Here is a 24,614-nt window from a genome sequence, read left to right on the forward strand (position 1 = left end):
TTGTAGTAATAAATGTACTCTACGAGTAGCTCAAACCATGGATAGTTCATCAACACATTTTATTAGTAAAACAGAGTGTAGCAGCACAATTTAAAAATAGCCATAGAGTAAAAAAAATAGAATACAATAACGCATACATATTATAGCTATGAGCTAGATATAATACGTTTATAAATTTCAAGAAATGCTTCATTGATATTTACACCAAACTTAGCGCTAGTTTCAAAATAGCCTAGCCCTTGTGAAGTAGTAAATTCTTTTATCATGTCTTCACTGACTTGCCGTGCATCCACCAAATCACATTTACAGCCAACAAGAACTTTATGACAGCTTGGTGATCCTTTAGTAATCCTACATAAAAGATTGGCATATACATATCAAGCCTGTTAAAATACATGTACAGACTACATGTGGTGTAGTGTATATACTGTTCCTTACCATAAGTTGTGCACATTGAGAAAAGAATTCACATTAGTTAGATCGAACAAAACAAGTATTCCTTTTGCTTGCTGACAGTAAGAATCCACTAGTCTGTAATAACGTTCATGTCCAACTGTATCCCATATCTACGTATATACACACAATTTAAAAAAAAAGTTTTTAAATATATATATATAATGTACAGTAATATACTATAATGTATTTTGCATGGGAGGATCAAAGCAATGCTGCGTATCGTATTGTCCATACAGTACTAATCAGCTGCATAACTGTACAGTTATGCAGCTAATTGGGTAAATACAGTACAGTTATGCTCTTAATTGGGCAAATACAGTACAGTTATGCGGAGAATTTATTTAAGGAATGTTACGTAAACAACACACCGTAAATTACTAAACCAGCCAAACTAATCCTACGAGTTCATTCTATGGCTAGGAATAGATTGTATAAGCACTTACTGATCGTCTGATCACGAAGCCTTTTAAACACGACTCCACTAAGACAGCACGACTGATCACGTGTGCGACATTGTAAATCGCTAAAACTAGCCAAACTAATCCTATTAGTTCATTCTACGACTAGAAATAGATTAGTTAAACACTTACTGATATCCTGATCACCGAAAGTCACAGCAGTTTGAGTACTAGAGAAAATTGCTCTGAGCCAGACAACCAGGAAGTAAAATATAACAGTTAAAGCACCGCCTATGCTTGTGTGTATGAAAATACAGCACTCGGGGGGTGTCTCGAGGCAAATACAGCACTCAGCTTCACCTCGTGCTGTATTAGCCTCTCGACACGCCCCCTCGTGCTGTATTTTCCATACACATGTGCGGCAGTGCTTTAACTCGTACTGCTCAAATGCAAAATCATCTTGTGAGAGTGTGAGTAATTAAAAGAACTCACAAATTAAAGGGTGTGGCACCCGTTTTGCTCGCGAGTATTCATCCCATTTTGTTTGGGATACATACCAGATCTGATAAATACTTGTGAGCAAAACGGGTGCCACACCTCAAGTTTTTTAATTGCTAGCACTCTCGTGAGATGATGTTGCATTTCAGCGGTACTGTACATTAGAATCTTGTGGTTTTAAAGTGGTTGTATTGTTTAACTGTGGGGAAATACTGCAAAGCAGGTTTATAGTAGACATTAATTTAATTGCTAAATAGGTACTTAGGTGATAAAGATGATATCACATGATTTTGCAAAGATCACATGCTGCTAAAAGCTCCATTACTAAGCACCCTGGGAAGATATGGTTGTCCAACCAAAGCTGTGTATGACTTGAACCTAAGAGCATGTATGGGAAATGCTGCACATTCCTCAAACTTAATGCTCAAACTAAAAAAAAAAACCATTGCACTTTATTGCCTGTGGGCTCACTAGCAACAGTTTCACAAAGCTTTCTTTCAGACTATGCAGGCTAGTTTCATTACGGAACCATCACAAATGATGCAATGGTGGCAATTAAACACAATTCCATGCACATGTAAATCGATGCAATTCATGCTGCTGTCACTCTGCAAGTTGTCTGTTGCAGTCTGTTACTAGTATTACTTCAATATGCACGTGTCATATTCTATGCATAAAATAATTTTATGCTTACTATAGCAAAATGCAGTTCATGCCGTAAATTATCACGTGTATATAACTTTGTTCAAGAATTATGTGATCTTAATTTTTGAAATAAAAATAAAGCAAGTCCCTAAATGAACAACTGTACACAAATTTTTTTCTGCTGTCTATTGCTATTACTCCAAGAATATTCAACAGATAAGGCTGAAACTGTAATAATACAATGGCATTTCTCTTTAGACAACAAAGAAGGCATAAAAAAAGAAAAATGAAAACTAGTTGGGTGCGGTCACATATGCATATGAGACATAATAAACTGACCTGGAGCTTTGAAACAGTTCCACTGTGTTTTACTGTTTTAGTCAGAAAGTAGCTACCAATTGTTACAGGTTGGAATGGGTCAAATTCTTCATTGACATAGCGTGTTACAAAACAAGATTTTCCAATGCTGTCATCACCAACTACCACAACCTTAATGGATGGATCACCTGATGATGATTCTATTTGCTCCACATCATCAATACCTGCCATAGCAACTGACCACTGTGTTGCTAGTTGCTAGGCTTGACCTGGGATAAGTGCAAATAATGTAATTTCAAGGTAAACATTTTCAACATGTGTAGTACATTTGGCAAACAGAATACATGATAAAATGTCTGGGAAACAAGTCAGAATGGACACTATCATTGGTGAAGACCTGATGTGCTTTCAAGTAGTGTATGATGGAGTAATATACTTAAACTCATCAGGCTAACAGATTAAACGTATTATCAAACGTATCATGTTCTGTGAAAAAAATGCACAAAAAACTAGATAGTGACTTTTTACGGTTCACACTTGAGCAATACAGGTATACAATCATTATACTGCATACAAAGACCTAATAAAAGTTTAGGGAAATTATTTTACAGTGCAACTAACAACAAGACCACAAACGGGCATTTGAACTCAACAGCTATCACTTAATTTATATTTCAAAAACAATGAGTAAATACGTTGTATCAAAATTCTCCACACTAATGGTGATATTGTTTAAGAAGATAATATTATTATGTACATGCATTGTCCAGTCAGCTATGAAAAATATTAAATATATCCTTATAAGGTCTGGAATGTTTACATGGTAACCACAGCCACTATAATTATAACCTTTCTGTGGAGAAAGGCTCAAAAGTTTAAGCCAGTACCTAGTGACCTATGTTCATAGTTTTAAATACCATCCATCTCATTGTCTCTATATTTAGAAAATGGTATGCACAATATGCTTTGATTTTTGGAGGATGATGAGGTCTTTAAAATCCACTAAGAGATCTGCTGGCAGGTTCTTAAAATGGTTAGAGACCTGCTAGCAGTGCGAGCTTCAATCTTTTCAGCACTTTGACAAAAACACATTCAGTCTTCCACAATTATGTTAACAGTGTGTGACGATTTCATATAACCCAGTCCTCAATCTATATGCCCATATAAAATGTATACATTGTCTAAGTTGGTTAGATACCACACACTCGGTTGATCTTTGTGGATTTTAAAATCTACAAAGATCCTCATGCTAGGTCTCTAACCTACACTTGACAGAACCAGGCTTCCACCCAAATCCAATTCTACATATTACTTGTTAAAGTTGTAAGACTGGATGTGTGTGGAAACCTGGTTTTGTCAAATTCGGTCAAATAATAATTATTGTCTTTTATATGAGACCAAAACCTGTCATGCCACATAAAACTGATAAAAGATTACAATTGCTTGTATAAAATAGCTATTCTATTTCACAACTACACTAAATGTACACATTTTATACCTTGTCAATGAATACACCTACCCATAGCATGTTGCTACCTACACAACATAGCTATAACTAAATATGGATTTAAGAAAACAGAGTATAAAGTTCTATTACCAAAAAAGCACACAATTGCAGTATTAGCCATATATGAAACCACGCAGAGCGTACATAGCCTGTGTACTATATATAGAAAATGATTCACTGGTAAAGATAAATGATAAACTCTTAATCAGAGGAGTTTAAGCACCATTAACATTAATTATGTAAAATACTTGATTTCTGGACTATAAACTAAAGAGTACAGATGATGTAGTGAAATGTGGCATCATAATTGTCTGCAGTTGGTAGAATATAGATGTACCTGAATGTAGAATAAAACACTGTTTTACCTTGATACCACCTGGGTGCTTCAAAACCAAAGTACACAAAGCACAAGCTAAATTTCTAATGATCCTCTCTGTTCACTAGTTTTGTATTATGACTATTGAGGTTCACGCGACACCAACACAACTATGTACCCAGTAAGTAGCACTTAAAACACTTCCCGCCTCCTCTGACTCTTAAAATGGTGTTCAGTACAAAATTTCAAACACAGAATTAACAACTATATTAGGAACAGAATGAACTATAGTTGGAAAAATAACTATTGGTTTACCAAACTTCCATATCTCAAGGGGGTGTCACTCCGATAGGCACTGTACTACGATCTGCAACCGCGGTCAAAACTAAAGGTCAATGAACAAGGCCGATTTTTCACGAAGAACAATGGTCAAACTGTTTTTCCAGCACGGTCAAAGCTTCGCGAGTAAGTAATACACGAAAATATAGCAAAAATAAACAGAGCCAGGTCAGTAGTAAAGACAAATTTTCGATGAAAGTCAACGGTCAAAATCGAAAATCAATCTTGACTGGCTTTGACCCCGGTCACAGATCGTAGTACAGTGTCTATTGGAGTCACACCCCACTTGTATCTAACCAGTGGCACAGCCAGCCTTTATGAACTCCAGGGCTTTCGCCAGGTAGTTTGGGCTGACAGAGTTGAACAGGGCTAAGGCTGTGATTGTCAGCCTGGGGATTAATCCTACTTTGGCTACACCATTGACTAAATACAATGCCATGTCACATCAAGAGAATTTATTTTGAATATTTGGAACCCACAAATATTTGCACTAAAATACCCACACACTGTAACACGCACCTAGATGATTCCAGCTATGGCACTACACTATCAACCACACTAACACCTATAACTAGGAGCGTTTTTTGTGCTTTGCAAAATGGTTGATCATGTTCCCGGGGATGTGCCATGCGAGCTAGCACGCTTGAATGCAATACAATTTAGTGGCTCTATGATCTTTTCTATACGTATCGCTAATTTACCATTCAAGGACACTGCTTCCATACATAGTAAAATGTTTAGTCTACGAAATTGTCTCGGCTTTTGTAATTCAATATACTGACAAACGCCATTGTACAGTTAATTAATACCTTGCGAGTCACCAAGAGAGCTTACAAGATACTGCTAACAATGAAAGTCTCTCGTAACTAGTAAAAGTCGAAAGTAATTCTTCCAGCTGTTCTAAATAATGCCCCGTGCAAAGAAATGACGTGATGCGCTGTTTATGCGTAGGTGTGTCGCTAGGGGTGACAACTACATGGTCACATGTCTCAAGTTGAGTTTGCATGTAGGTGGTATGAGGAAGTGACAAATTGTTGAGTAAGTACTGGCTATGGTAAACATTGCGTACATAACTGAGACATAACTGTTACAATAGTTTAAAAATACAACAAAGAAAATAAAGCAATTTTTACATAACTAATTATGTTGTGGCAAAATGACATGCAAATAAGTGTGTGAGAAGTTATGACAATATTTTATAAGTTATCAAAGAGGGCTTTCTTTGATGCCCAGTCACCACTCTTAGCTTCTTTGCTCTTCTTTCGGCCTTGTGGTAGTGCTGCAGCCCTGCTGGAAGGTGGCAATACACCAGGACCTGTTGGACTAGAAGGTGGCGGTGTTACTGTCGGACTATCCACCCAATCCATGTTTATTGTTGCCCCTTCTGTAATCATAACCCCTTGTGCCTTGAATATCTTTTCCGTTTCTTGGTCAATCACTAAGATCCTTTTTCCTATTCCAGTGCCACTTTGAATTCTTCGCACAACTTCTTGATGTGTACAACGTTCTATATTTTCTCCATCCACTTCGATAACATGGTCACCTGCCAGCATGCCTGCATCATAGGCAGGACTTTTGAGATTCACTGACTTAATGTACTGGCCATTCAGCTGCTTGTTCGTGTACATGTGGAACCCAAACCCATCTGATGTTTTGTCTATGACAATCAAACGGGGTCCATTGAACTTTCTTTTTGACATCCTTCAACCTGACCACAATCCTACAGTAGAGACAAAATCATCAGTAAAGAACAATACATCCACAAGAGATCTAATACCTAAACACTAAAAAGCGCAATACGATACATGCTTTAACAAACAAGACATCTGTTTTCGAGACGCCTGTGATCGATGCAGCAGCTGTACGATTACGTAAAGCACCGTGCTCAAAAGCAAAAAAGCAGACATAACTGACAGTATGAAATGTTTATGATACACGTCAAACAAACAATTACTGAAACTCACCTCTCGCCTTGCTGTCCTTCTTGAATGTTTATTGGGTGTGGCGATTAGCAGGTTCAAAAGGATCACGTGCTTTCGTGGTATCACGTGATATAGGGACTTCTGTTGGCTGCTTACTATGTTTTGTTTACCTCCTTACAACAGCTACGCTACTTCGAAATAGTGTAACAGTTGTGAAAACAAGCCGGTGATTTGTCTACATTCTGATTTTGGTGGTGGGCATTTTTTGGAGTTGATGTGATGCCTCCACCGTATAAAGTAAACTTGTCAGCTTTTGAAATTGTCCCTGCTGTCGAGAATGTAGTGTCTGATGGAAGATCAAAGACTGAGGTATATTAAGCTGTTTCACTCCCTCGGGGTGGGGTACCTCCTAATCAATGGACACTCTGGAGCATAGTAAAATTATTCTATGTGTTTGTGGAACAATTTGTTAACATACTATAGTCCAGGAATTGGACAGTATGGAAAATCTGGTGGGAGACCAGCATGCTATCAAGCATAGCCAAAATTTTGTGTGAAAACTGCAGTAGTGTGTATATTAACTTGAGGCCCACTGTTGTATGATCAAAACTTCCATTCCTGAGAAACATGTGTACCTACAATTAAATTTCTTTTTGTCTCCATTGTTGTTTTGCAGAAGCGAATTGCCAAAAGTTTCATTGAGTAATAAGAATTGTTAGCTCTTATATAAGTAGCTATAGGTACAGTATTACATTGCAGAATTACAGGCTTAAATCTGTCAGGAGCTCTTATAAGCTACAGTACTGTTAACAAATTCAACAAATATAGGGCTACAGTACTGTGAACAAATTCAACAAATATAGGCCAAGTATATGCATTTGGCAAGATTGTATTTGCAAAAGTTGTGTACTGCAGCTGTGGTTATGGAAACTGTCTTCGTCTATACTGTTACAGGGCAAGGTCTAATTCCAAGCCTACCTTCACAGGTGTTTAATACAGCAAAAAGGATACAGGCCATTCATTCTTAGCATGAGGTATTTATTTAGTTTTAGCTCATGTAGGTGTGGATGGACACTCACATAGTCATGCATGTGGGTTTCTGAATAATTTCAGGTAATTAGGGGCACAGCTGGCTGTGGGTGTATACCCAGTTTAGAAAATATAACTCTTTTCATCTTCATTTGCTGTTTTGAATACTGCACATGATGGAGGAGCTGAAACTTGTAAATACCTGTTTGCATGAAATATTGTAACAGTTGTATTTGTGATTTGGATTGTTGTTTATAGGCTACAACATTGTGGTTTCATGCACCATTAAAGCACTAGACTAGGCTCTTGAAGGAAATATTACACATTACTGAATATAGTAGTCCCCTTGCTTGTAGTGTATAATTGCACAGCTCCAGTTTTGGTGTACACAATTCCTTTGTTAAAATTTCTAGGTTGAGAGTATCTGTTGCTGGGAGAATAACCTCTACATTGGTACTAATGATGGGTGAGTATGTTAGATGTACATGTGCCAAATTATTGTATAAATATATGTGCTACTTTGTTGCATGCATAATTCATCTACATTTCATGCATTTGTAGGTTGATTATGTATTATCGTCTTGAAGCAACTCGTACCCCAATGGGGAAGATGAATCACCAGTCCATCTTGAAGTATAGTAAACAATTAGTCCAGGTACATATTTTTAGACATACATATACTGTACAGTGGCTCTATATATCTATGCTTGTATTTTTAAGCCAATTGTACATACATTTAAAAGTAGAATTGTGCCACAGCTGGTTTCTCAAATATTTCTTCTGCTATATCATATTTAGTTACATTATAGCATTTCACCCTTTATGCGTGTGCTTTGTGTGTAGAAAAAGCCAGTACAACAGTTGGCAGTAGTTCCAACTCAGTCAAAGCTACTTGCTTTAGTTGATGGTAAGTAACTGTGTACACAAACTGCTACAGTATACAGTATAAAATTACTTGCATTGTGCGATGTACTGTATATTGCACTTAGTATGTTTGCGTTTGCAATTTGTTGTTTGTATTCACTTGTGTATGGTATACTGTATGTATGTATGTACATGTCATATTGTGTAACATCACTCATATTTTTTTAGGATTCCTTTATCTGATGAGCAGCCACAACCTTGAGGTTATTATTCACTGTTTACACTCTAATGTTTGCATCAATTTATTTAACATGTTCTATATTAGTTGGTTACATGCTTTACACTTATTAGTTCATGAAGAGTGTCCAACTAAGACACATTCAGCAAAATCACTGTGTATAAATTAGAGCACCACACCTCTGTAGAGAAAAGGCTTTACCTTATTCAACACCTATTAGCAGTTCTATATCACCAAAAAACATGTTAATTTGATCACAGGTAATTGTCTATTCAATGATAAGCAGTGATTTTGTACAGGCTGCATTGGTAGTTAGACACTCCCTCCCTTGCTATGAACTCTTGGTGTCTGCCATTGCTCTGAAATGGTACTATAAATGCTAGCCTTTAAGAAATACTTCACGTTTCAGCTACACGTTTCTGACTTCCTGTATTCACAGGCTTTAAGCCTTCTCACAGGACCCTAGTGGGGTAGCATTCAGAGAATACTGTGTGAAATACTACAGCTATAAAAGTGGCATGGCATATGTGACCCGGTCTGACAAAACCAGTCTCATAGTTTTACAACCCATAACTTTTACTTGAAACTTTCCCATGAAAATGTTGGTGCTGTATGCAACAGGTGAAGTTTTACCTTGTTCACTATACAAGTTATGATGAAGACTGGTTTTGTCAGACCAGGTCACATATATATGCACATGCAGCTATTTATGCATTCAGTGTGATATGTTTTTTATTTGTAAATGTGATATATGTATTGATCCTTATTGTAGTTTTTATCCCCACGAGTACATACTACACATAAGCATAGAACATAACATATACTTACTAATGTCACCTACGCATGTTTGTTTATTTACAGCTCGTTGACTCTGGACAGAAGATTAAAAATGTGCGTACTATCGCTATTAATGTACTTATGTAAATGCACAAATGCATGTAGTCTTTGTGGTGTGAATATTGTATTTATGCACTGTACACAAGTACGTATGCCTATTATAACAATGCCTACACTGGAAATATACACCACATAATGTGTGTTTTATATACATACTCAAATAACAACAATATGTACACCTGTATTTAATTTGTAACTTGATTGTGTGTGCATGCACATATGTATGTATTACAAGGGATCAGACTGAATTAGGTATTAAATGTCCATTAGCCTGATGCCTTCAGGCCAGCATAACTCAAATACAGCTGCAGGCATGATTTATTCACACGTTAGTCACTAGAGCCTGACAGATGTCTTTTGGCATACCACAGTATGTACATTATGCATCATGAACTTACCTTTATCCTCCTTTGTGTCTTACTGACAGTTGACAGTACCAATGTGTCGATTCAAACTGTAATGGCCATTTCAGTTTTCAGTAATTGATAGTCGGTATGTGCATGTGTTCAGATGCAAAATTCTTCTGGTTTTGTACTTCCTTTTGATGTGGGTTCACCAGTCATAATTATGTTACAAAAAGGTAGGTAAACAAGTACAAGGAAGAATTAGGAACTTGTAAAGTTCAATTAGGTACTTGTAAAGTTCAATTAGGTATCATAGAAACGAACAGTAAGTTAGTGCATCAGTCAGAAAATTCCAAATGTTTTAAAATTTTGTAGCAATGCAACTTATTGGAAGCGTTCCAAGTTGCACTGGGTTTGATTTATGCATAACAGATACTGCCAAGGTGTGGTTTCTGATAAATAACTTTTTTTTTGTCAGAAAATGCAAACACCCATGATCCCTAATGTGCAATACTATTACCAAGAGTACATAATATTTATATGGGGAGAGTATCTAACTCTCAGTATGGCCTGTACAAAAACCCTGGGTAAAGTTCACCAAAGTTCACCTTTCATCAAATCATCACCTAGCTTCATTGGAAATAGAGAACTGTTGATTTATGTTGATGAGGGCAGAGCCTTTGTTCTCACAAAATGCTGAGCTGTTACTTTACCCAGGGTGTTTGATGAATGCATTCAAGTTAGACACTTTCCCCATATAAATATTATGTACTCTTGCTACTACTGTACTGTACAAACTATTAGATTTGCAGCACTCAGCTCTATACATAACTAACATACAGACAGTGGCCTTTTCATACATAGTGTACTGTACTGTTATTATGTATGGTGTATATGAATTTTTATTTTAACCAGATTCTCTCTTTCTGTTTAAATGAAAGCAAAACAGATATTAGCCATGCAACAGAGGTATGGAGTAATGTATATGCATACATGTATATGTTTACTGCATAAACAATTTGTGATGTACATACACTAATAATACTTGTATACATGTAAAGGGAAATTGGCTTTTGCATATATGGTATGCCCAATTATTATAAAACATACACGGTTTTTATTAAATGTACTGGTATATTGAATTTGTTTATGTACAATAGTCAGTGTAATATCTTATGTGATCACAAGATCAGAGGTACTGTTTGCTCTGCAGATAGTTACTGTGCCTGGTAGGAAGAAAGTGTTGCAAGTTCATGCCTTAAACGAAGACCGGTTTGTTTCAAGGAAAGATATCAGTGTTCCAGATCAAGTTGTGACCATGGTATGTGCATGCAGTGTTTTTATTAGTGTACATATGTGTGTTCTCATATATACTCCATTTGCTGGCTAATCATACAAACTGCAGTTGTTAAACTTTTCAGTAAACTATAGTAACCAATGAAGACTTAAATCAAGTTCCAGGAAAGGTATGCCCAGGAAGTAAGAAGGCAGCTAGAAAATGTTCCACTTGCAAGTACATCGTAACTCAAAAGTTCTGAAACCTGGTATATACGAAAATTGCTTGAAGGAAAATATTAGGGAGAAAAAGACCTTCAGTGTAATAGTAGTCAATGTGAAAAAGTCAAGAATCTTAAATGCTGTAAACTTGTAGACTTCCTTTTGGAGGGTTATTAATAAAAGACTGTATAATATACAAGTATACATGTAAGAAAAAAATTAGGAATTTTATATTAGATTAAGGACAGTGTATAGTGCTGCAATAAAAAGTACTGAAACAAGTTGGATCGGAGTAGTACATAATGTCCAAATACTGTAAAACAATAAGAAGTGAATATCCCTACTGTTGTGTCACAGTAGGGATATTCACTTCTTATTGTTTTACAGTATGGATACTACGTACTACTCCAATCCAGCTTGCTTCATTACTTTTTATTGCAGCACTATACACTGTCCTTACTCTAATTTAAAATTCCTATTTTTTCTTATACTCGTTTGTACAGTTTTTCACAAGTCATGACCACTAAACAGCCTGCTTTTCACAAAACTAGTCACAATATTTTAAAAGAGTTAATCACTGTACAAAATACGTCCTTTGGCTGATTGTATGTGTATTCTCTGGAGAGCTTTTCTTTTCAACAAGCAATTGCAATTAGCTAAAATGAAAGGCCTGGTTAGAACCAACTTTGTTGTTTACAACAGTTTTAAATTTGCTCCAAACATACGTATAATTAGATTGTTGGCATCAGCAGAAGGTATCACTTACATTCAAATGTCATATCTTTACTAGACAATTTAAAAAAAAAATGAAATAGGGATTGCTTGAGTAAATCAACAAGTATTGTGATTACAATGAGTAAACCCACCAATTCCTGTTTTGACTGCTGGTTTGCTCTGATGGTAGCAAATGAGTCAAAATAAGGGTTTGTAGGTAGGTGTACTCAATAACCACAATCCTTGTTGATTATTTACACCAGCTAAAAAATTGTTTATTATTGCTCTAAGAGGTAGAAGCTACATACATGGCAAGTTGTGCGTGAGAGTTGTTTACAAAATGTGGGCCAGTGTATAAACACTCCACCAAACTTTATAGTGATAGCTAGGCAATAGTTTAGCCATAGAAATCAAGTTTTGTGTGGCACAGACCGTATATTGGTACAGGGGCTCAGTATAAGACCCAGACCTAACATATTTGTTAAATTGACTAAACCTATTTTGACTCATTTGCTAGTGTCAAAGTAAGCTGACAGACTGAGAGTTATGATATGTTATCTGTCCATGCCTACCATTCCTATCCCTATTTCAACTCTATATCTAGATGGGCTTTTCTCAGTCCAGGATATATTTGTTGAGCCAATGTAGTTGGTTATACAGTATATGCTGTTGGTGAAGCAGTTACAACTTTTGTCACTTCTATGGTCAGCATGACGAAACTATATCTTCTAAGTGGTATTGCATTATAATGCATCTGAGTAAAGGGAATTAAAACTTTCCCTATACTGGTGCTGCTTTCTTACAGTGTAGGCAATTGTAGTTTGAGCATACAGTATTCTGTACATTGTACATGCAGTACAGTGTACATGAACAAACTGATTTGTTAAAGTGTTCTACCAGTATTTTATGTATACATTCCGTTAGGCAAGAGATGCTAATAGTGTTTGTGTGGCGTTTGGATCCATCAAGGAGTCATCCAGTACTGGTGTATCCATTGCACCAAATGGCCGATATGCCATTGTGAATATTGAAGGAGGAAATGTGAGTACTATAATATTCTTATGTAGATCAGTAACTTCTGTACGGTGTATCACTCAGTGTGCAGTGTTATGGTACATATATGTGTGTTACTTAGTGTACTTGTATGTGTACTGTACATGTAAATATAGTTAACCAGAGTTAATGGAGGAAGGCTGTGCACCATGAATAGAAATAGTTTGTAAGCGCATGCGCGAGAGAGCACATTACTGACACTTTACCACATGTTGAAGTGCCAAGTAAAGTTCAGCTACCAATTGTAGATATGTATGAGATACTGAAGACACAAAGCAACTCTCTCACTCTCACCACATATTTCTTGATGGCTGTTTGTCCAAGAGGTTATTTGTCATACTCTGGCCACTACAGCGCTACTGGTATGAGAGCCATCCTTGTCATCGTCACTCCAGTCTCAGGAGGCCAGCAACCATCCCACGGACAACCATTCAACATTTTGCCACAAGAGTCTTCGTGAGTTATACCTACTTCTGTATGTACATCGTCAAACCCATGGCCTTGACGCCAGCAAGCTTGTACTTTTGGTTTAAAGGGCTGGCACATGTTACAACATCTTGCTCATCCCATAGCCACAGGGATCATGGCACCCCTATAGGTCACAGGTGAGCAGCAAGAAACCGCGGGTACCTGCTCAAACATTACTTAGTTGTAACTACACTTAAAAGCTTACCTTAGTGAGTACACTCTCTAGTTGCAATGTTTTTTTTTTTACTTGTAAAGAAAAGGTCACTGTGATATACAGTTCTAGTAGCAGTTCTGGTAGCCAAGGCCCATCATGTATATTTCATACAACTTAGCCTAAGTCGTTATGCCAATTCACCTTCTTTTTAAAAAATAGTGCTCTCCATAGTGACACCTATTTGCACCTTACTTTGAAATTGCTGGAGGGAGTTCTCAAATCAATTAATTGGGGGGAAAGGACCAAGGCTCAAGTCTTTCTTCAAAGGCATGTGTAAATGCTTCCATTGCCACACATGCAGTTTAAAGCAAGATGTGGGCAGAGTTGTGGATTGCCCAGTAAAGTTGTTCAGGACATGCGTAAATTGCCCAAGCCAAAATCAAAGTTTCATAAACTTTGTTTAGAATAATAAATTTAAAAAGTGCAACCTCTCAAGATTTCTTCAGTGATCTACAGTCTCACAAAATCCTAAAGATAGTTTTCCACAAGACAGCAGTATACTTCAGCAGCTCTCAACTCTACACTCAGTTAATCCTCACAGCGTGCTTGGCGGCTGCTTTTCACAATGAACTAAACTATGCCAGCAGTGAGTTGTTTGCAGGAGCTTGACTTGCTTTACCATTTTTGTCGGTTCCCCTCATTGCTTTGATTTGTTATGTTCCAGGATGAGTTACAAAGTTGAAGTTAGTTTGTGGGTAGGCACAAAGTTCCTTTGGATGAAGGAGCCCATGATGTACCCCCAAAACATGTTAGACTAAAATAAGGTAAGAAATAGCACATACACAGATGGTACTAATGCTGGTGATACTGGTGCTAATGCTGGTGATAATGGTGCTAATGGTAGCGATGATAAGTGTGCTAATTGTGGTAGATGTGATAACTATGTACCAATGAGCAAAATGTTATGGGATGTGTGCTGCAATCCTGGGCCTTCCTCCAAACACCTTCTAGTATCCAACATCTGTTGCTATCGACATTAAACACGTATCATCTGAGCCACTTACAGTACTATTAGAAACTGGTAGTCAAGCAAACAGGTGGATGTGTGGTGCACAAATTTGCATATATATGTCATATGGTAAAATCCTCTGTATGTTTGTATGCTTTGTTTCATTTCTTTTGTTAATCACATTGTTTAGATTGTTGAGATTTGTCCATACGACACTACCAAACCACTGATAAAGAGGGCAGGAAAAGTATGTATATACTGTACATGTGACATGATTTAAATAGCTGAAGTTCATCATGGTTATACTCTTGATTGATTGACTGAACATATGTATGTTGTAATATGGTCTCTTTGTAGGGTGAATTTCTGGTCAACATAGGTCAACTGGGGATATTGGTGTCTACAACTGGAGAATCATTGAATGTACGTACATGTACGTATGTTACTGCATGATTCTAAATACACTTAAAGTTTAGCTTTTTTATAAAAAATTAATAAAATATACAGTACTGTTTTGATAGTCATGATTGTTTGCTCCTCTATTAGAGCAGGAGCTCATCGAGGACTCGATGAACTCCTTGATTAGAGTGATTATAACCATTAGACTTCCAAACCATTTTACATGTCTAAGTGGTTGTATAATTATAAGGAAGCTCAGTGATCACATAATGTGTTCTTTGTGTTCCTCCATCTGGTATAGCGTCCACCTGTGGAATGGCAGAGTCCACCAGTCGCCATGGCATACAGGTTCCCTTTCATTTTGACCTGGTCAGAGAGCAAGAGGTCAATTGAAGTGTACAACTTGATAGATCAGAGACGTGTCCAGACTATACCATTTGAGGTGTTCACTACACACTGTGTAAAATGGGTGTACTTTACATTGTTGTTATATTGTAGAATGGAAGATGTTTAGGACATTTTGATATGAAAGTTTATTCTGCTGTATCCAAAGCTGTCTATTTGTTATCTGATGTACCATTGGAAAAACAGGTATTTACTTTGATGTGTACACACACAACTGCACGCGTGCACACCTGCATGCACGCACGCACATGTATGCACACATATGCAAATGCATGCATGCATACACAGAGATGCTTATTATTTTGGCATACAACTACATATTAGGTGGATGATTTATTAGAGAATTATCTAGTGGAAGAAGCTTTGCTGTTAGCAGAGACTAAATATGCACTGGATTTACCTCGCAACAAGAGAGGAGCTCAACAGGTATATGCTTCCTCTATGTATTAATGATACACTAGGTATCTTTATTATCTTAGTCACAAAATTGTCCTTAGTAAAGGGAACTTACCTATTTATTTGGAGATCAAGTTTCACTGCATGCTGTAGTTGGCAAATACTCTGATTAAACAGTCAATTTTGCAATTTGAAACAAAATTTGCATAAAAGTTATGCTGTACTATAGATAGTTGTTTGTCATTTAGAATTACTTGTGTATCTGCTTTCTGTAGTTCTTACACACGGTCAAGCAGAAAGCAGGGTTTATGTATTTTGGTCACAATGACTTCTCCAGAGCAGAAAACTTGCTAATTGAAGGAGCAGTGGACCCTCGAGAAGTAAGTGTGTATGTGGTGTATATAGCGCTGTAATCCAACTGTATTAGAGTGACATATATCTATGACCCTTGAGGCTATATACTGTAGACTATGCAATTACTAAAATCCTACTCTGCCACATTAATTAAGGTTGTTTCAAGCTCATGTGACTCTCTGGATCCTCCTCCTTCAAAGCTGAGCCATCCAGGTACTGAATTCTCCAAAGTCTGGCAGGTTTCTGTACTATGTACACACACCCCTGTATGCCCACTCTTAGTGGTAGTACTAGAGCTGGGAAACAACTCCAAATCTGAAACAGTTCTATGAAACTGTTCCCTCTGCACTTGTCTCCTCTTAAGAAGTTTTCCTGTGACTAACCCATGGGTTACAAAGGTCGCATGGCAGGGATGCATTGGATCCTCCACTGTCGCTGACTCCATGTCTTGTGGGACTATATACTCTATCCTTTGAAATTTCTGGACAAACTGTTTTTGATTATTCCTGCTGCAGGGATATACGTACGATCTCGGTGAGCCCTCCAAGTTGTAGTGCTTGTCTCAACCAACTGTATTAGCATCATTAACACTAACAAATCACAAAGAGTTCAATATATCCTGATGCCTGGTTAAGTCCCACTCTGCCACGAGGTTGATTCCAGCTCATGTGACTCTCACTTGACTGTCTGTTATATAACTCTCTAGATCCTACAGTACATGTACACAACATTTTGGTAATTTATAATGTGCAGTGTATTTACGTCTCATGGATGTGTATTTACATGTACTTGTAAATTTGCTTTTTAGGTTATTGTTCTGTTTGATGATCTATTACCTTCCAAGTCTAATTTTGTGTCAATGGCTGCAGCAAACAGACTACATGGTTTACCTAGTGTTAAAACCTTAGGTATTAACTTAATATCTGTACTGGTGTTATTTTTACTATAGTAGCTACATTTGTACTTGTATGTACAGTACATATATGTTACAGTGTGTGTATATATAACTTACAAATGTATGTATTTTCTACTTAGCTCTTTGTGTTGTAAGGATAAAAGAAGGCTTAAGTTGCTAACGGCACTGTATTCTAACTTGATGAACTTGTAATAACTGTATTTCATGTACATATGTAGGAATCACATACATATGTTTACAGTATACTTACTGGTTGATTTTAGAGGGAGCTGGGCAGTTAACACTTAGAGAGGCCAAAAATTTTCTGATTCGATTTTTGGTAAGAATAGTGTGTGTTCATAGACATAGGACAATTTAGCAAATTTAGTTACATTCTATACTGTACTTACAGTAACACTGCATAGTGTGTTTTTTTCTTTTTTGTATATTTCAAAAGTACTGTGTTGGTACAATGTTAATTATTGTATGTGTGCTGTTCATAGAGAGAAATAAGAACAACTACACTAGCTTCTGGAAGAAAAGAGGTGTGTGTTATGTATATGTTGTAAAATATTTAGTGTATCTATTTACATGGTATAAAGCAATTCGTACCTGTACATGATATACGCGTGCTATATAGAGGAGAATCACACTGCTAATAAACACTACTTTAATTTTTTTTTAAGGAGAGAGTTGCTCCAACAATATACCATGCACCAATATACTACTGTTTGTTTTAGTTGTGCATGCCTATTCTGAGTCTGCATGCTTTTGATATGATGTTATAGTCAGTTGGTGCTTCTTTGCTGAGTCTATCAAGCCCAGTGCCAGTTTGTTGTTCTGGGCTAGGCCCAGTTTAGCACAGCTTGATCGAATCACACTACAGTTTATTCCAAGCCATGCTACACTATACCCAAATAGGTGAATAGTGTCAATGGGGTAGGATGTCATTTATGCAAAATTACAGTGTATGCTTGTGTGCTTCTGAACTGTGTTACCACACAATAATTATGTTCCTGTAGTTTACGCACAACGCTGTTACATGGATTGTATGTTACAGGAGATTGATACTGCTCTAGTGAAGTTACTAGCAGAGACAAGGTCATCAGATTTTCTAATAGAACTCATTGCAGCACATGACAAGCGTGTGTCCATGGATGATTGTGTTGAAGCACTGGAAAAGAATTCGGTAATATAGTTGAACATATGTTAACAAATATTTCATCATTTCTTCTTCATCACCTTAGTGCTACTATGTGCTAGGGTTACTGTACAGTTATTCTCACCAAGCAGATAAGGCTCTTTCTGTGTGGACAAGGTAGTGTAACATGGAATTACATGTATGCTGTACAGTGTAAACCTGTGAAGTGAGTTCATTATACCTATGGCCATTGTAGGCTCCTCAATCAACACTAAACGGCTGTGCACATCACTGCAAAGCTGCATAAAGAATAATTTGTGTACTTCCCTTCCTACTCTGTTGTCTTTACTATTTTGAAAACTTGTATCATAGCTTTGGGCACTGTCAATGGTGTCAGATAAATTAACAGATCAACAGGGTAGAGGTGATTGTATTCCTTATCCGCCACATCTGGTTAGAATACTGTACATGCTGTTCTTCCTTAGAACTCTTATTTGGAAGATTTATCGTATGCTCAATTCCACCTTGACTGGGTTTTTTTTATAGTTAGCCACTTGGAGGCTTGGAGGTTATACTTTGTGATCTTCTATATCCTTCCCTGCTGCCCTTCTCGAGTACCTGTACACTGTATACCCTTAGTTATCGTACTGTTTAAGTAAGGATCTCCAAAGTGACATGAGCTGCCTAAAATGCCGCCTTTAACAATCATCCTTGAGACATCTTACACAACGAAAATCACCTTTATTGAATTATATTAATCCATCTAACATCAAATACAGCATTGAAAACAAAAAAACACCTACAGGTGGCCAGATATAGAATTTTATAAAATCACTGAAACTCAAATTTTCGTCTACCAGCCTACCCGACCACAGTCGCAAGGCTGGAGGGCCAAATGAAGCAGCACATGGCCTCAATAACAAACTCACCAGTGGGATGTGCTTTTTGGTATTCGGACGTGTGTGTCCTCCGCACCTTGTCTTTTCTTTTATCTTCAATCAGGCTAGTCTTCATCCTTCTTCATGCAATGAAACCATATTGAGGCATTAATTTTCCCTATCAACACTTTCCTTGAGCAGCATACTTAGTCACCGCAAACTAAGTGCTTACACTTGGCAGATACATGTACCTGTAACTTCAGAATAGGTTCAATGCACCTATTAATGAGATCTTGGTTGATTAATAACGATTGAGCACTGAGACCACACCTCTTAACAATCTATTTACTTGATCATAATATTATTGTTGGTCTAGCTGTATTCATAATGCTAGCACAATGAATAATAGTATATGAAATAGTGACACACCCCCAAGGTGACTCAAGATACTCTAGTACAGTGGTCACCCTAATAGAACAGTTACACGTGTAACAAACTACAGTGCTCCCTCGATTATCCAACCCCTTGGGACATGTTCAGGTAATCAAAAAGTTCAGTCAAAGTCCATTCATTTATATACAGAACCCTGTTCAAATACTCTAATAGAGCAATCATTTCTACTGTTCGGTTTATCAAATGTTCAGATAATAGAGGTTCAAACAATAGTGTAGTATATTAATTTTTTTAAATGAAGTAGAGATCAAAGCAATAAAAAGTAGTGAAGCAATAAATAAATGATGGTATTACAGCATAGGTTGGTGGGAAAATCCCTACTTTGGCATTAAACAAAATCATATTCATATAACATACCAATGTAGGGATTTTCCCACCGAGCCTTACTGTAGGTGTAATACCATCATTTATCATTATCGCTTGGATCCCTACTTCAATTTTTCAATTAATAATTTTTAATATATGTTGTGCTCCTCATTTTCTACAGTAATGACAGCCAAAATAAATACATGTGAGTTAGTTAGGAGCATTACAGTTAAAGTTTATGTAGAATGACAATGTAGACGGGAGAAATGACAGTATAGTACTAGGTTCGGGGACTGGATGAATGTGCTCTTCGTGATGTACACGGATACATTATCACTCTACAACGCCATCACTATTCATCACGTGATAAGCTCTAAATATAGTGCAACATTACCATATTATACTGTATGTGCGCACTGCGCGTGTGTATACAGTTAATGTTCAGTTACAATCTCCAACATCCTCCGGGGGGGGGGGGGGGGGGGTCACGGATGCACTCCACACATTCTGCGATCTGTTGTTGGGCTTGTTCAGCAGCCTTACATCCTGGACGTACATCAACGTGTGCACCACTATCAGACACTGTCTTATCACCTTGATCATCATTATCATGCACATCTGTCATTTGATCCCGAATACTCCCTGCATCACTTGTCACTTCGAGGGGGTAGAGCTTTGTGACTGGTCTGTTAGTAACACCATTCTTCGTTCATATGTTAGCCAAGTGAACCATTCCATCATTGCCTGTGGTTAGGCCTTCAATCATGGCTAACTTCCAATCAATACGCGGACAGTCATTGTGCACCAACACAACATCACCAATCTTAATCTGTTGGCCACCTCTTTCAGTATGATGATAAAATTCTCTTGAATAGGTTAAATATTCATGTTTCCATTGGTTGGTGAAGTGGTCAAGCAGAATTGCGTGTGTCTTGCATCTCTCCTCAGTTGGTCTGCTTCATGGCAACTTGGATCCCTGATATCCTCAATGGTGGTGTGTTCATGTGGTAGTCTAGCTAGTCTTCGCCCATGTAGGAGATGTGCTGGGGTAAGTGGCTCTGGGTCAGTAATATCGTCAGAAATATGTGTGAGAAGACGGTCATTTAACATTGCTTCTACTTCTGAAACAACTGTCTAGAGTGTCACCAAATTGATGTGGACTCTTCCAAGTGTCTCCTTGATTGCCATCTTGGTGAAGCTGATCAGTCTCTCCCAATACCCTCCAAACCATGGGGGATGAATTTCCACCTGATACCTTCCCAGCCCAGCACTGTGCTGAGTTCCTCTGATGTGAACAGCCTAGTGAGCTCTTCTGCAGCTGAGGTGTAGGTGTTTGCATTATCTGACATCATCACAGTTGGTAATGATCTCCGGGAAACAAAACAACAGAAAACAAGCAAGAATGTTGCTGTAGTAAGGTCTGTCACTACCTCTACACTGTAGGTGCACAGCCCTGGAAGTGGCACAAGTAAATAAGCATACAGTATATTATATACCCTGACTTCCTCATTGTTCTGTTTCACATATGTAGAGGGCTCCTGTGAAATCTACACCAGTGATGGAGAATGGTGGGACGTCTTGCACTCTAACCTTCGGAAGTGGTGGTGATTCTGGGGCAGCATATGGTCTTCCACTATGCCTTCTACAAACAGTGCAGCAGCATAACAGTTTTTTTACATATTGACATCCTGATGATATCCAGGAAGATTGTCGGAGCGCTGTCAGGGTAGAACCAACACCTGCATGAGAGAGAAGAACATGTACATGGTTAACAATAAGTGCGGTACGATGGTTGTTCTGTGGAAGCAGGTAAGGAAACCTGGCCAGCTCACTGAGCGGAGCATTGTGAATCCATCCCCCACACTTTGTCATCAACAAACAACCAGAGCTGTCTAACAAGTGGTCTCTTCACTTCAGGACGGACACACTGGGATTTGGCACTAACCAACTCCTTTGGGTACGTAAGCTCTTGGCAAGCTTGGACCCATCTGGTCTGTGCAGAGCTGAGTTCTACAGCTGTTAGAGGGCCATTCAGCTTAGGCTGTGATCTGCACAGGTTGTTGATAAATCTAAGTGTGTATGCTGTGACAGCTAGTAGCTTGGGCGGTAAGTTATAGTTGCTCAGCTTGATGACCTGGTGTAGGCCAATGTCTGGACTGGCAGGCGGTTGGGGGATGAATTCCTCGACAGTGGCTGCAGCTGCATGTAAGTGGATTGCTGGCTCTGGCTGCCATGTTGACCAATTCTGGGGCGTAGTCAACCAAGGTGGACCCTTCCACCACAGGGTTTCTGGTGAGCAGAGAAGTTCAGAGCTGAATCCTGTGTCAACAGGTCAGCTGGGTTGTTGGCTGTGGGACAGAAGTTCCAGGTTGCACCAGGGATAGCTCCCTTGATCTCCAGGACTTGGCATTGCACAAATTGTGGCAAAGCCTTAGTGCTGAAGAACCATCTGACTGTCTCCCCAATAATATGTGAGGGTATCCTGCAGCTGTAGAGCATTGCTTACGAACTTGGCAACTCTTGAGGCAATAACTACCGCCATCAGTTCCAGCTTCGGTAAAGTCAGATTCTTCAAGGGGGCTACACGGTTCTTGGCAAGCACAAAGGTCACTTCACTACCACAGGTAAAGAAGGCCACTGCTCTGTACGCCATAGTGCTGGCATCTGCAAACACGTGTAGTGTAACATCGGCTCTGGAGAATCCCTTCTTGAAGTAGTGTCTGTCAATGGCTGATTCAGACAGCCTCTGGATGTCATCCATGATAGTGGTCCACTCTTCTCTGACAGTAGCATCTAGGGGCTCATCCCAGTCAACTGCTACGGCTTCTGTATGAACAGTTTGGCACGTACAGATATAGAGATAGCGATACCTAGGAGGTCGGAGGCATCTTTGAGTACCTCTTGCTTGGTTGTCAGTGCGCTAGTATTGTGGTGTAGACTATTCAATGATAGTGACAGGTGGTCGGTAGTAGTAGCCCAACGTATCCCGAATACATTAATTGGATTGGTCTCATCTGATGTCCTATCTAGCTGTGCAGCTTTCATCAGTAGCTTGCTGTTGGAAGCCAGGCTCTCAAGTTGAACTTTGCCTCACATACACTGTAGCATAGAGCGAGCTTGCTCACAAAATCAAAGAGCTTCCTTCTCTGTGTCACACCCTGTAACAGTATTGTCAACATACAGGTTAGTGTGAATTGTGTGTGAAGTGCATGTGTTGTACTGCAGCAAATGGTGGTTAAGCACAGCAAACATCATAAATGGTGAACTCACAGATCCGAATAATACTGTACGAAATCTATACGTGTCGAACTTGCTGTTTGTATGGTAGGATCCAAGAGCCAAAGGAACTAAGTAAAGTCACGGTCCTTCTCATGCAAGACAATGTGGAGGAAGGCTTTCTCTATGTCTATAGAAATGCCATATTGGTGAGTGCAGAAACGTAGAATGATTGAGGTAAGGTCATTAAGGAATGGGGGACCTGTCAGAAGGCAGTCATTTAAACTGGGGTGTTCACATGACTGACGGCAGCTGCAGTCATATACTATATTTATGGGAGTCGTACATGAGTTCTTCCTCACTGGGTGATGTAGGATGTAGTGGGATACACCACTCTCACTGGGTTCAGTGACAAGTTCGATGAAGCCCCTGCTCAACGTCTCCTTAAGGATCTTGTTGTATGACTGCAGCAAGCCTGGTGATTGGGCAAGTCTATTAGCTAATGATCTGGTGCGGTTCTGACACACTTCAAAGTTGTCTGGTAGTGGTGGTGTTCCCTTTTCTAAGGGAAACCAGCACAATAGGTCCCGTCACTCTGCCTTTAGATGTGACAAGTGGTATATGATACCAGAAATTGGTGACCTGGTTTGTCGGATTCAGTTGGTGCAATTGCAGTGTCCTCTATCTGCCAGAATTTTGTCAGATCACATTCCACCTGGTGATAGCCTGTGATAACATGCAGAGAGTTAACACTAGCACTTACTGGTTGAGGAAGCAGTGCAGGCCCTGAGTGTAGATACCCGAGCTTTGAGCTCATGGCTGTTGGGCCGGCTCCTCTGATGATGTGGTCCCCAACGAGGTCTCAATAATGGTCTGCACCAATGAGCAAGGATATCTCAAAGTTCTCTGATGCTGTGATTGGGTGTGCTAGTGGTAGCCCCTTCAAGTAAGGTAGTTGTAAGACATCTGTATCCAGGGGATTGGAGATAGGGGTGGCAATGGTAGGCACTACAAGTGCTGACAGTGATACCAGTTCTCCTGATTTGGATAGACACTGTATCCATTTGTCTGTGTAAAGGCTTCTCAGCACCAAAGGATGACAAGCTGATGGTTTCAAATTTGTACGGTGTTAATGCCACCTCCTTTGCCAGTTTCTCTGTGAGGAAAGATCGCTGTGATCCTTCGTCAAATAGTATATTAGCTTCCATCTGCAGGTCAGTTCCAACAATAGTGGCAATAGCAGTCTTCAGTAGACAGGTGGTGTTCTTGGGAACTTTATGTGGTACTAGGGTGGTAAAAGAAGCAGTGTCAACAGTAGCGGTTGATGGTGGAGCTGTTTCGCTGGTAGTCTGGCTGGTGTTACTAATATCTCCTTTGGTTGAATCATTGCAGATACTTGTATGATGTTTGTTACCACACTTGTCACTTGCAACAGCGGTTCTTTGAATGGTATTGAGATACACGGTGATGGGCAAGACAGTTGTAACACAGCCATTGTTGCTTAA

General features: G+C 38.7%; 3 protein-coding genes across 3 annotated transcripts in view; 1 reads left to right on the top strand and 2 right to left on the bottom strand.

Moving 5' to 3' along the window:
* Nucleotides 1-40: 40 nt before the first annotated feature.
* LOC136254465 (uncharacterized) lies at nt 41-5,420 on the bottom strand. The gene is made up of 4 exons (XM_066047157.1): nt 5,287-5,420; nt 2,337-2,584; nt 439-566; nt 41-351 (listed from the first exon to the last, which is right to left on the bottom strand). Exons 2-4 carry the CDS (start codon nt 2,544-2,546, stop codon nt 147-149), a joined length of 543 nt encoding a protein of 180 aa, XP_065903229.1. The 5' UTR covers nt 2,547-2,584; nt 5,287-5,420; the 3' UTR covers nt 41-146.
* A 253-nt stretch (nt 5,421-5,673) lies between these two features.
* LOC136253698 (Na(+)/H(+) exchange regulatory cofactor NHE-RF1-like) lies at nt 5,674-6,177 on the bottom strand. Its single transcript, XM_066046358.1, has one exon. The coding sequence runs from the start codon at nt 6,175-6,177 to the stop codon at nt 5,674-5,676; it is 504 nt and encodes a 167-aa protein (XP_065902430.1).
* A 295-nt stretch (nt 6,178-6,472) lies between these two features.
* LOC136254466 (transforming growth factor-beta receptor-associated protein 1 homolog) overlaps nt 6,473-24,614 on the top strand; it is a 33,791-nt gene continuing 15,649 nt past the window's right edge. The window contains exons 1-20 of the mRNA XM_066047158.1: nt 6,473-6,768; nt 7,842-7,894; nt 7,990-8,083; nt 8,272-8,335; nt 8,521-8,555; nt 9,392-9,421; nt 10,687-10,740; nt 10,985-11,092; nt 12,907-13,023; nt 14,857-14,913; nt 15,024-15,089; nt 15,367-15,507; nt 15,564-15,656; nt 15,795-15,896; nt 16,142-16,246; nt 17,029-17,128; nt 17,400-17,455; nt 17,619-17,660; nt 18,176-18,304; nt 18,363-18,433. Coding sequence (XP_065903230.1) covers nt 6,679-6,768; nt 7,842-7,894; nt 7,990-8,083; nt 8,272-8,335; nt 8,521-8,555; nt 9,392-9,421; nt 10,687-10,740; nt 10,985-11,092; nt 12,907-13,023; nt 14,857-14,913; nt 15,024-15,089; nt 15,367-15,507; nt 15,564-15,656; nt 15,795-15,896; nt 16,142-16,246; nt 17,029-17,128; nt 17,400-17,455; nt 17,619-17,660; nt 18,176-18,304; nt 18,363-18,433 — 1,607 coding nt within the window. The 5' untranslated portion in view covers nt 6,473-6,678. The remainder of the gene's footprint in view (nt 6,769-7,841; nt 7,895-7,989; nt 8,084-8,271; nt 8,336-8,520; nt 8,556-9,391; nt 9,422-10,686; nt 10,741-10,984; nt 11,093-12,906; nt 13,024-14,856; nt 14,914-15,023; nt 15,090-15,366; nt 15,508-15,563; nt 15,657-15,794; nt 15,897-16,141; nt 16,247-17,028; nt 17,129-17,399; nt 17,456-17,618; nt 17,661-18,175; nt 18,305-18,362; nt 18,434-24,614) is intronic.

The sequence above is a fragment of the Dysidea avara genome, chromosome 4, assembly GCF_963678975.1.
Source record: "Dysidea avara chromosome 4, odDysAvar1.4, whole genome shotgun sequence".
In the NCBI taxonomy this organism is placed as follows: domain Eukaryota; kingdom Metazoa; phylum Porifera; class Demospongiae; order Dictyoceratida; family Dysideidae; genus Dysidea; species Dysidea avara.